This window comes from Macrobrachium rosenbergii, chromosome 4 (genome assembly GCF_040412425.1).
Source record: "Macrobrachium rosenbergii isolate ZJJX-2024 chromosome 4, ASM4041242v1, whole genome shotgun sequence".
NCBI classification, from domain to species: Eukaryota; Metazoa; Arthropoda; class Malacostraca; order Decapoda; family Palaemonidae; genus Macrobrachium; species Macrobrachium rosenbergii.
In genome coordinates, this window is record NC_089744.1 from 64,027,641 (window position 1) to 64,041,569 (window position 13,929).

The window sequence follows — 13,929 nt, forward strand, 5'->3', positions numbered from 1 at the left end:
CAAGACTGTACAATAAGCTCCCACTTCATATCAGGAGGACAAAAAATGTCAAGTCTTAAAAAAAAAAACTACTCCCTTATTTTCTGAATGTTATGACAGTGTGGCTTTGACAATTAATATGGAGTACGCTCCGTGACTGCTAAGTATCTGCACAGATAAGAATAGGAAAAATGAATTTGCGGGTCCTACAGAGGGACTTCGGTGGAGTGGGACCTGAAAAGAAGCCCACTGTAAGTGACTTGGGTATCCTATAGTCCCGTCAGCTTCCCATATAAAAAGTGTTGATGCAGCATTTAAGAAGAGTCAGTGGATAAAACAGTCTATTATTCACAGTATCTTATGACGAGGAAGCCATTCCGTAAAAGACAGCTTTCTATACATATGGTTTTATTTAAAGTTTTCTGACAAACTAAAATAATGAGCTAACAAAAGCTAGAATTAATAGGAAAAGACACTCTCCATTTAAAAGTATCTCTCTAACTAAAATATACTCACCATCGTCGTCTACAAACAAACTAAGATATTAGATCCTAGATATAAATTTACAACCCAAAAATTAATTCCTATAAAGAATAATTCAAGGACCTTGTGACTGGAGAAAATAAAAAATGAAATTAAGACTTGAAATTCAAAGGAGGAACTTTGTACTTTTATCGATGCCAAAAATTCAGAATTCACAATTTTATCAAGAAACTGACACAAAATCAATCAAAGTTTGCAACATTACAGGAAAGAGTAACTTACCTCTTTACTTAAAACAAATCAAGAAGGCTTTTCATGCTACATTATATAGAATATCCTTGAAAAATGATATTTCTCAACACACATATCTCTCCTAAAATACTTCAAGTAACCAGATAATTTTCCACAAATATCACTTCCTATAAAAATATGCTTCAAGAAACGATAATTTCCCCTAAATATAATTTCCTATAAATAATATACTTCTACAGAAAACATTCTTCCCATCAGATAGTCGCTATAATCTACTGGACGTAAAAAAGAAAGACTCTTCATTAGTAGATACATAATGATATATTAGACAGACTCTGCAGTATAAAAATAAATAATTCTATAGTATAAAAATTAAAAATCTCATCTACTGCAACTACCAGTACATCAACACATTGAATAAAAGATCGCATTTAAACTTGAACCTAAACTGAACGAATGAAACTACCCAACTAAGATTTTAGATTTTTATGCATATCCATACTTCAACTTGAAACTGACGACTAGAGAAAATAGCATTTAGCAAATGAAGTAAAAGTTTGAAATTCAAAGATTGAACTTTGTATTTGTATCGAAGGTAAAAATTCTGGCATATTTTCTACTAAGGGGCTTTATGACGAGAGTTGTTACAGTGAAAGCTCTTGATTATTATGCTGAACAGACTAGAAATTCAAGGTGGGATTTAAGACTGTGCTGATCTACTCTCAAGATCCAAAGAAATTATTACATGAAAATAATATTCATAACATTTTTCCTTAGAAAATATAAAATAACTTAATTATTCCCAGTCCAAGGGAATAAAATATAATTCAGACCTTTTGTTTTGAAAAATAATTTACAGAGTTTCTGGAAAGAAATCCAGAGGCAATAGGTTTTAACAACGGCAAGTACCAAGACAGAAAATTTCAGATAAAAAGGAATAAAAGGAATTTTCAGACAAAAATGAGTAACAGAAATTTTCAGATAAAAAGGAATAAAAGAAATTTTCAGATAAAAAGGAATATCAAATTTTCAACCGATATGAATAGCTTCAATTAAAGTTGTAATATTGATTTACAGAAAAACTACACCGACTATAATAAAAGGGAGAGCAAATAATTTAATGTCTTAATTTTAGAACAGAAGATTCATGAAGTAAATACTCCTTCAACTTCCCTCAGTAAATTCCCCACTATAAGATAAGCTACTATATTCCTTTAAAAGATGATTGCGTTTGACTTCCCCGTCCTTGGATCTTTGTGTTTCCAAGTCTTACACCTTGAAAGGTTAACGGTGATGGATCTGGCAGTGAAATCTGGCTAGGCGTGACGTTCTTGCTTTCACAGTAGTTTCTTTCACGTATGTTGCGCCTGTAAATATGAATCTAGGATAAAAAAAAAATAATGGCTAAACCACAGAGAAAAGGCTAGTAAACACTACATGTATTTCTCTTGAATGGTTAAGACTAAAATGCATGCAGTTCTTTATATTTTGGGTTGACAACAAATAATTGCTTTCCAAAAGAGATTTGGGACATCTTAAGGTATTGACGTGAGATGCTCATCAACTCTGTGATAACTTTCTGCATCCTTATTTTTAAAATAACAGCTAAAATTTGGCGGTTTTGCAGGTACTACTCTTCCTCACAAAATATTCAGGTGCTACATATGTCATTTCTCAAGTTATTAAAAAGATGCACGTCATGACTTGCTTTCAGTTCTTGATTGATTGTAGGATGTTACTTCACAAGTGTAGTATCGCGTCTATAGCTAAAGTTTTGGGACTTTGTGGGGAAAAATTATCTAAAATTGCTGAAAATTTATTAATATGTCAGATCTTCACTTGCTGCGTGCACAGTAGCTAAAATTATAATTGCTTTAGAGCACTTATTGCCACAAAAGACCAACTAGCCAATAGCAAATGCTTTCAAAAGAATTGTTTTTCAAAATACCAAGATGTTTCTAGGATACACAACTCCCCTTATTATGCTTTATATCTTAGGTCGACCTCATTATACTTTGATACTTGCGTGACCAATATGCTATGTAACTTAAAAAAAATCTGACTACTGTATATATTTCCTTTCAATGTTTACGCTTACTATGATACAAACCTTTGATAACTTAAACATTCTTTTTTTTATAAAGATGGCCTCAGATGTCAGAAGTCTCATATAATGAACAAAATATTCTTTGATGTATAATATTTCATTTTTTGCCGATGGATAAAACAAATGAACCAGTTATATGTTCTTATTGTACCAAACACGTACATATTTCGAAGGGACGTTTTGAAGTTATCTGAAACCTACCTGGGATGAAATACCAATTTAGTTTGACCTCCTTGCCCAGGGACCTTGGTGTAACTGAGCCTCCTATTGGAGGCAGACCTGGGAATTTTGACCTGGCTAGTAAGAAACTCGTAGTGGTCAGGGTAATCATTGCCACGGCCGTCTTGTCGGAGGGTAACAAGTGGAGAAGGAGGTGGCACACGAGTAGCAGTCATACCTGTAAAAGCATTTGATGAGCAGATTAAGAATCTTTATTTTTCTAAGAATGCATTCTGTTTTTCCTAGACACAAACCACTGTCTTGTAGATCCTTATTAGGGTGTGAAGGGTAAACTGAACCACAATCCTTTTCTGAGGTTAGGTATTAAAACATTTCGTAATGAGAATGGGCTAAAAATAACTACTGTATAGATACTTGTCATAAAATGTATTGCAGTAGATAGAAATTTTCTTTGAGCCAAAACAGTTTATTTTCAATGATAAAAAGGGGAATTTAACAAAAATGTCAATGCTAGAACAACTTTTAAACCTTTATGAGTCTGAAATTAATGGCAGATGTGTTACGGTCTGATATAAAATTCATAGTTTTTCCTTGATTAAAAAATATAGATTACAAGAGAGTTTTAAGCCTGCAGTCTTCTCATTTGCAACTGCTGACTTTGGATATCTTTCATCAGCACTTACTAGTCAACATCTCAAAGTTTACTAACATGCAGTATGTCTTCTGCTTGGAATATAAAGGCTAACATTTTAAAAATAAATCCAAGCAAAATTACTTATAACCCGGTCATGCCTTTGGCTTGTAATTTCAATATATGAAAATATTTAGACGTGGTTAATCTTTCTGGAAGAATTACAAACTAGGCGTTGAGATACTTGGTAAAGAAATTAAAAAAAAGTTGGCCAGAGAGTTCAGGAGATTTAATAGGTCAGGAATTTGTACTATTAAAGAACAAAAAATTAAGGTGGCAAGTATTTGGATCATCATTATTATTAGCAGTAGTAGCAAGTGTTCATATGGAATTAATGAAAAAGGGCGCCATAGCGTCGTTAACTTGCAAAGTAAAGATGTATGAAACTGAAGATATAAATAACAAGACTTGACTCAATAAACAAATTCATACATACATAAAAAGCAATACATTTAAGAAAAACTAAAACAACAGACAGTGCATGGCTCTTTAAAGTAACATTACAGCCCCTTTGAAACTTTCCAACATTGGAATCAATAGCAATGACAGAAGACCTTTCGAAAGTTTAATAGTAAAAAAATGACATCACAAATGGCTATGGACAGTGATGCTATACAATGCCAATTGCTCACACTAATTGTTGGGATACAGGCACTCAGGGTGATAGGGAAGTTCCAGCTGAGATAAGATATTGTGGTAAAAGCCTACATCTGGGAAGCTACTAAAATCTGCATAAGAGAATAGTATTCTAGGAATCATAGAACGAAAGTTCTGAAGCACATGGCACTAAACCCACCTAGAATTGTAATACATTCAGTCATTAAGGACAGAGTTACACCTATGCATGTCACATGAACACAGTGCGAGACTGATTAATCAATAGTGTTAGTTTTGTTGAATACACTGCTTACTGAACCTTTCTTGGCCTCTACCAAGGCTAACCAGATCAAAGGCAGCACTTATATTAATTTGAAAAGACAGTTTCTAAAAGCAACTAGTAAGATTTTTAAATGAATACATCATACAGTCCATTCATCTACATCCATCATGTGCATGGGGTTCCACAATAAATTTAAGTTTGGGAGATCACCTTTAACATTTTGATAAATATAAGACTTAACCATTTAAGCAGTCCCAAATGAAAAACAAGGCAATGAAATGGGCAACTCTTTTATTCCAAGAATATTTAAAGTTACTTCTGTAACATATTAACACCTGGACTACACTACCCTAGCTGTTGAACTTATTTACAATGTGATCTGCTAATCTGATAAGAAAGGGAACGGGTTTTCAAACTGATATATCAGTTATGACAGGGTAGTTCAGTTATATCCCATAGCACTTCTACATATCTACCAAAATTCCTCACTTTCATAGGTTTGTTTGCACTATATAATTCGGAGGTTTGTCAGCACTGTATTATGTAATCTATGAAAGTAAAACATACATTTCTGCAGCCTGTTTCAAAGGACTAGAGAGAGAGAGAGAGAGAGAGAGAGAGAGAGAGAGATGGGCCATACCAAAGCAGCATACACTTCGTTCTGATTCCAATACCTCACGGTTTGCAAAAAAAAAAAAAAAAAAAATCAGTACCTCTGCTCAAAGTAATGAAACCAACTAGCTGCAGCGTAGTTCAGCAACAATTCCTTTATCTAAAACAAAATACACCAAGAAAATCAATATGAAAGCGGCATAAAATAAACGGGTTAATACAGTTTAATAAAACCTTCATCTTTCAGAGAGAAGAGACATAGCGCTGCTGATTTTCAGATTTACAAGAAATTAGAGGCACTTGGAGGGAGGACATTTAAAATTCCGATAGGTTAACTCCTGACGACAGCTTCATTGTCATGACAAACCCTTGTTAAACAGTTTTGCACCTTAGAAAACAAAATAAAAACGGAAAGAACAATTGTAATAATATTTACTACCAAAGCTACTTACTTTCTCTGTGATAAGGTAAGGTCATTTCAGTCACATTACAGTTCTGTTGTGAAGCCAAAGATGGCTGAGTACAGGAATACAAATTTGAGTACTGCAGAGACTGCCTTGCATCTGGTACATGTTGATACGGGGGTTGCGTGGCTTTTTCTCTGCCGACTTGCTCTGTATTGTCAACAAAACTTCTGTTTGAAATATTGCTATCCATAGGTATTTCATGATAGTTTCTATGATCAGTCATAGAAAATGGGCCCTTAAGAGTTTTATGAGCTCCTTGAGAAAATACTGAAGAGGTTGCTGGATACATGAGTGGTTGGGCACTTGGTTCATCACTGCTGAACATTTGAGTGGCTTGATAACCAAAACTATTGTCATCCTGGACTTTCAATCCATCAGCAAAGTACGGAGATGTAACCGAAAATTGTAAGAAGGAAGGATGATCTTGGTATTTTCTAGCAGAAAACTGTTTACCATCATACTCTTCCCTCAAGTTTCCATGAGAATTATCAGTCAACAGTGACTGGGGTGGCATAACCACCTGAGATGCATGTGACTGAAGCTGATTCACTGTACCTGTATTCTGACATAAACTTTCTCTTTGCTGCCTTCTTAAGACCTGTCCCTCGGGGTTAGAGTGCTGGGGTTGTAGCTTCTCTTCTTGATAAGGGGATTGTTGAGTGACCTCCATGGACAGGGGCTGTTCTGGGCATTTAAAATGCTGTTGGTCTTGAAAATAACTATTCCAGTTGGGCTCTTTCTTAATCTCATCACCCTTATCAAAGCAACAGGTACTTTTTAGGTTAGGAGACGATTCATCAGTTATGCGATTTAAAAACTCCTTTGGATTCAGAAGAGCAGACATATCCTCAGTAGGAGAATTTTTGAAAGTTGCTGAATAATTAAAATTTTCTTGCTTGCAGCCTTGCAATATATTCTGAGTGTCATTATAAACAACATTTGAGTTTATACCTTGGGAAATAACAGGAGCTGCAAAAACCACTTCATTTATGTCCCTTTGATTCAAACTGAAATCAAAAGCCTTTTCTTCACCAAGTTCTATTTGACTGACGTTACTCACATTTGTACACGGATTTGCAACCGGTTGTACGTGAGATGCAGGATTAGCCTGATGTGGAAGGCCTGGAGTTTCTAAATCGCAGTCTATCACATCCAAAGATTCGTTCATTACCTCTTTACAGACAGATATGTGCCTACTGTGAAGGAGGTGATACATCGTCTGAAATAATAGATAAATAAATGCTATAAAACATTTTCATAATCAAGACGATAGCCATATCAAAATTTTATCTAATTTCTGCATAAATGACATGTGAGCACTGTTCATATCCCAACGTAACATTAAGACGGAATCAAGAAAAACTGTATATCACATATATTGAGTATTCTAATTCAAATAATTTCATATACTTAGGTTTATAAGGGGTCTACAAATTTCAATGTAGACAAAAATCAAAACCCAAAGAAATAAACAGTTATGCATGTGGTAAGGCCTATACCTCTGCGACTAAACATCCTTCTTATACCCAAGTCTGAAGGAAAAAATAGTAGGGGGATGGAAAGAATGAATGGTGTGAAAACAAAAGGAAGCAAAGGCCCCTCCTCTTAAATGAAGGGAACGAGAAGCAGGGAGAGAGTTGAACAGCATAGAGAAAGGACGAACAATCTTTATGGTGGTGAACTCTTCCCGGGAAACGCTAAAGAAAGTATTCCTGTTAAAGTCAAATGGTCACCTGAGTGGATGCAGAAATGTCTCATACTACTGCAACAATGAACCAAACAATACAGATAAAATATGGACAAAGCTAACTTAGGGGATCGGAAAGAAGGTATGAAGTAAAAGCAAGAGAATGGCTGCTGACTCTATAAGTTGCCTTTGATTTAATACTGTCAAGGGAACCAGATTTGCCCCAAATATGAGAGGTATATTTGAAACAAAGGCGCATAGCTGAGAGAGAAAAAAAAAACTAATGATACTAAGAAGAGGAGCCTTACTTACAAACAATGCGTACCAATTTTGATTATGATTCTTTTAAATACGCAAAAAATAATTCTTCAGACAAGTTCCAAGTCTATAAGTGTGACTCAGTAGGCTCATTCAACTATACTAGAACAATATTGTAGTAAATAATTCTTCAGACAAGTTCCAAGTCTATAAGTGTGACTCAGTAGGCTCATTCAACCATACTAGAACAATATTGTAGTAATTTAAAGTATATCAAATTAATTCCTAAACACCCTAAGACTCTGAGTTCACTGTTCTGTCATAAAGATACGCTTCCTACTCTGACGCGAACACTGGTGGTCTGCTCTTTTATTTGCATAAAATGTAAAACTTGGAAACACGTCAATGTAAGAGTACATTCTCAACTTCTCATCTAGGAGTCAGTCACCATACAGGATGTCCTCTACAAACAAAAGAATTCTCTAAAATACACGGCCACTGCAGTTAATGTAAAACTTTATTTTCATATGATGATTTTGATATTGTTGCAAAAGCACCCAGTGACTACTCTCTCCCTATTCTGGAATCATTAATTATTATTAAGCAGCCTGCTCATTCACTAAACAACCAAACCTCTTCCACAGTCGATGTTCTCCCTCCCGAAAATGAGTGTCACTCAGTTCTTAGCTCCAACACAATTAGGTAGCTGTATTTCTTATTTTAAAGTTCTGGTTTTCGTTTTTAATATTCTAATGTGTTTATGACTTTGCATGTTATATGTTTTAATGATTTTAAGCTTTGTAAGTGATTTTACTTAATCTATTTTTAATCATGATTTGTATTGATCTACAGCCTTGATGATAATATATACTGTCTCGAAAATGTTGCCAATAAATATTAAAAAAGGTCTATTGGCACTTGTCTCATTGTATTATTGTATTCCTGCTGAATCTGCGTCGATCCAGGTGCCTCACACTTCCTGTTTATATATATATATATATATATATATATATATATATATATATATATATATATATATATATATATATATATATATATATATATATATATATATATATATGTAGAATCTACTGGCCACTTTTTTACCAGATACATATGTATTGTAATAGCCACAATGCCCTCTTAACTTCTCGAATTCTTCATGCTTTTTTGGATATGCTTGTCATTACAAAGCCTTAAGATCCAAGTGCAAGAAATTGAAGTGGATGAGATGTCCAGTAGAGGGAAACAAACCCGCATCACAATAATTCGAGAAGTTAAGAGGGCATTGTGGCTATTAAAATTACACACACACACACACACACACATATATATATATGTTACAGTCAACATGCGTAATCAGTCATTACGCCAAGTAATGACTGAAATTTCAGTCATCACGTAATGCACTTAGGACATTTGATCCCCAGGAGCTGGTGCTAAACACGGCGAAATACATTTGACCCCCAGGGACTAGTACTAAACCCGGCGAAACAGTGTAGGTGACTCACTGTTTCGCCGTGTTTAGTACTAGCTCCTGGGGGGATCAAATGTCCCCAAGTGCATTACGCGATGACTGAAATTTCAGTCATTATGCCTAATGACTGATTACGCATGTTGACTGTAACATATATATATATATATATATATATATATATATATATATATATATATATATATATATATATATATATATATATATATATATATATATGAGTGTGTGTGTGTGTGTGTATATTTACATGTATACACATATAAATGTGTATATATATGTGTGTGTGTGCACACAAATGAATACTTGGATCAGCAATTCAGCAATCAAAGAATGAATGCATCAGTGACTATTGTCTTGTTTTCCTCTCTTCAGTAACCCCTACTAGATATAAGTTTGTAAAGTACTACATAGAGAGATGAATAAAGCCTACCGCAAGTACTCTGTTGCTAATCCAGGGCAAAGACTTGATGAGGGCTGGGAGAGGCATCGTGAGCACATGTCGGAGGGACAATACTGTAAGGATAACCTGAAAAATGAACATCAGAAAATTAACTTTAGTATAGCATCGTATAAATAGATTTTTACTGCAGGATGATTGAATATATATATATACGTATATTTAGTATATATATATATATATATATATATATATATATATATATATATATATATATATATATATATATATATATATATATATATATATATATATATATATATATATATATATATATATATATATATATATATATATATATATATATATATATATATATTACTGTATACATACATACATATACTGTATACATATATTTTATACACATAAATATATAATATATATATATATATATATATATATATATATATATATATATATATATATATATATATATATATACATATTCCTTCAAGATGTTAACCAAAAAAAACTACAGTATGCCAAAATGTAAATCTCTTCATAAATCAGCAAGCCTTTAGTATATCCTGCTGAATGTAATGGCAGACAATCAAGACAGCTACTTCTCAATTATCAGACGTTAAAACAAAATTTCAGCAAAATAAAAACAGTAAATTTGGCAAAAAAAGTAATTAATCTAGAAGTCTACCGTAATGCACTTATTATATAAGTACATTTGAGCTTGAAGGTATAATCTTTAGAAACCAAAATTACTGTAAGAGTGAATGTTTAACTGACATATGTATTTATATCGTTAAGTGACACGCTGGTTTCAAGTGAGTTATTTTGGAATGCTAATGTTGTTCATTTAGTCCAGGAACTTAGATATAACTGGGTATGTAATTGCCTGTGAAAAATAGGTGTAATAAGGATTGAAAGGATGGTAACTGTAGGTGCATAAAGATGTGGTAAAACAACGTAAACATAAGTGGGATTATGGAGGAGGTTCAGCCGTGTAAAGAAAATTAGAAAAAAAAATACAATAGTTAAGTTTATTTGATTCCGATTTTTTTTTAAATAAAGAGGACTCAACGCTGAGTTATTAAAAAGATATGGCCTCAGCATTCCGAAGGATAAGGGGTGAATGCACTGGAGTTGTCACCCTGTTTCCTTATCAAAACCGAGGATATCTTATGAAGCTTTAAATAACGGGTTGTGAGCTAAAGGCTGACCCCCATAAGGGAAGTGGTTCCGTCAGTGCACCTCATGCAGTGCACTGTAGGTATTGCTTAAGGTTCTTTGCAGTGTCCCTTCGGCCCCTAGCTGTAACCCCTTTCATTCCTTTTCTGTACCTCCATTCTTTCTTCTATCTTACTTTTCAACGTCTTGTAACAATTGCTTCACAGTGCAACGACGAGGTTTTCCTCTTGTTACACCTTTTACCCCTCTTACTCTCAATTTTCCTTCAGCGCTGAATAACCTCATAGGTCCCAGCGCTTGGCCATCGGCCTAAATTGTGTATATATTATTTGTACCCAAAGGCTGATGCAGGCGGATGCGCTTACGATGAATTCCCACCATGCAGAACGAGGTGGCAAAAGTTATGAAGGCGACAAGTAAAGGTTTTGAAGGTGAAAGAAGTTAACTTTAACTACATACGAAGTTCAGGATTCCAGGATATGAGAAATGTTTATCCTGATGCAGATGTGATCTTCATGAAGTGTCTTTGCAGATTTATAAGCCAACTTTGACTGTTTGCATACAAACAAAGGCTTCGTATTCAGACTCAGACGATCAGATTATTCCTATAATAGAGTAACCTAACGAGAAAACTCAGTCATAGTGCTAGACTTCCGAGGGTTCACCCGAAGGATTCGTTCTCGACTGAGAAACGAAAATGGAAGCATTTAAACGCACATAGATAATCAAATCAATAAGAAGGCAGCGACTGATGAGTAAAGGCAGAAATTAAGAGGGAAGAGGTGTAGTTTCATTAACACAAACAGAAATCATTCAGAAGTTTGGGATTTCGAGTAAAAAATTATCATGTTGACACTATCGATGCTGTATAGGTGATCCTAAATACCATGAAACAAATCATCACTAAGATTTTTAAAATCTTCCTTTAATCTTATTTTAAATTTTAGTTGTAGCAATCCAATACAGAATGTTTCTTGAGTTATATTCTAGCAAATAGAACATAATCATAGCATTGGAACGGTCCTATTTTAATTAGTGACGACGCACGAAATCATATTGTTCTATGATCAATATAACTGATATGGGAAGTTTAGTATATCAATGAATCTTTTTTTATTCAAAACTAAGTTACATAAGAAAGTCGAAATTCACTATTTATTACTATTATTATCATTATAAGTACAGTATTAGTATTAATAGTTCAACACCAACAGAGAATCATATTCCTGGCGCTCGTCTGAAGGCTTTGTTCTCAAATGAGAGGTGAAAACTGGAGCAAACCAAAGTTAAAGGAGTTGAACAGCCAATTTGGAAAAGCGCAAAGGCAATGAATGAAAAATGAAAGGAAGAAAATTTACGTGGGGACAAAGGTTGCTGCAAATTAATTTAGGACCACCTACAGTGGTATTGCAAGGCACTCCGTAAGTGGTAACCATTAGAGGGATTTGTTTCAATAAAAGGCATATTCAAATGTACGGGTTTTGAAAATAATAAAGGTCAGTAAAAGTTGCTCATCGCTGTTAATGGATCAGTAGATGATCACAGGATATCAAGACGAAATTAAATTCCCTCATCCTCATATTATCGATTATGCACTGGGACAATTATGTAGTTTTGGGAAACAAAAAATGGTGGTACAGTAAAGGAAAATGATCTAGCAAATTCTAGGAAAGATCGTGAATTTTACCAGCGCGCGAATCCACACCGGCAAGTGCACATAAACTTGCATTCATGATAATGATTGCCTCTGTGAATTGAAGGAACGAGAATAGTTAGGGAAGTATTACCAAGTGAAGACACTGAGATGGTAAAGAATATAATTATGCATAAGTCAATTCTCATCAGCGGAAAGATAGGTTTTCTGCAGTCTATTTAGATCTAGCATTAAAACACTCCTTGAATATGTATCTTATAAATTAGAGCTTTTCAGAGATGGAATGAATACGTAGAGGTGACTAGTAAACTTGACTGTGTTTGCAGAGCTGAAACGAAACCATCCTTTCATGTAATCCTGTAATATGAAAACGGAGAGAGAGACAGGTTAAAAGCTGCTTGCATAGCTATCACGCATTTCCTGTTTCATAAGTCTGTTCCTGGTTACAAAAAGAGTAGAGATTTTACAAAATCAGTTGCGTTTCAAACACTCGAGATTTCGATGATAGTGCAAAAATCTTGATAAACGCTAGTGAATGTAATTACTGGGAAAGTGGAGGGTCATACCATTCGTAACAGTAATGCATCTAACCATTCTCGTGATGAATTCCAACCTCAAAGTGTCAAGGGCCTATGACCTTAAAAACAAACCTCTTCCAACGCAAACACTGGTGCGCCTTTAAGTTTATTGTGTAAAGCAGCTATTCGGAGTATCAGGGAATTGTGTTATACACATAGGCAATAAAGATCATAAAACGAGCGTAAAATACTGAAAAGGAAAAAATATCAGAAACATTTGATGCTGTGGAAGACATAGCAGCGACTTGCTGCCTTGTCACTAATAATACTCTAATAAATACCTATCTCATTATTCAACATCTATAAGACAGTGATGATATATGGACTCTTCAGAATTATTTCCAGGCTATATACACTTTGCAAAAATATATATAAGTTTAATGTTTAATGTTTTAAATACATTTTTATTCATTCATTCATTTGTTAATTTATCTGTTTTTCTAATAACTGATCTCTTTCTGTATTTCCCATTGCCTTCTGTTACTTCTTTCGAATGAACACCATATTCTTTGGAAGCCTGAATTTCAAGTCAATGGCCCTTGTGGGCTGGTTCCATATGAATAGGGTTCATTTTCTGAATAATAATAATAATAATAATAATAATAATAATAATAATAATAATAATAATAATAATAATAATAATAATAATAATAATAATTAGAAGAAGAAGAAGAAGAAGAAGAAGAAGAAGAAGAAGAAAAACACCAGCTAGCTTGCAGTAATAAGTGGTACGAACACCAACCTGAGGGAGAGATAGAAAACGATCAGGCAAAGATCCTCTGGGACTATGGTATCAGAACAGATAGGGTGATACGTGCCAGTAGACCAGACGTGACGTTGACTGACAAAATCAAGAAGAAAGTACCACTAACTGAAGTCGCAATACCATGCGACACCAGAGTAAATGAGAAAGAAAGAGAAAAAATTGATAAGTATCAAGACCTGAAAATCGAAATAAGAAGGATATGGAATATGCCAGAGGAAATTGTACCCATAATCATTGGAACAC

The 13,929-nt window shown here is 34.1% G+C and overlaps 1 protein-coding gene across 3 annotated transcripts in view; it reads right to left on the reverse strand.

Annotated features, from left to right (window-relative positions):
* Nucleotides 1-370: 370 nt before the first annotated feature.
* LOC136835184 (uncharacterized) overlaps nt 371-13,929 on the reverse strand; it is a 185,970-nt gene continuing 172,411 nt past the window's right edge. For all 3 annotated transcript variants that reach the window (XM_067098420.1, XM_067098424.1, XM_067098412.1), the window contains exons 16-19: nt 9,522-9,617; nt 5,637-6,870; nt 3,023-3,218; nt 371-2,081 (exon numbers count right to left, since the gene is read on the reverse strand). In XM_067098420.1, coding sequence (XP_066954521.1) covers nt 1,919-2,081; nt 3,023-3,218; nt 5,637-6,870; nt 9,522-9,617 — 1,689 coding nt within the window. In that variant the 3' untranslated portion in view covers nt 371-1,918. The remainder of the gene's footprint in view (nt 2,082-3,022; nt 3,219-5,636; nt 6,871-9,521; nt 9,618-13,929) is intronic.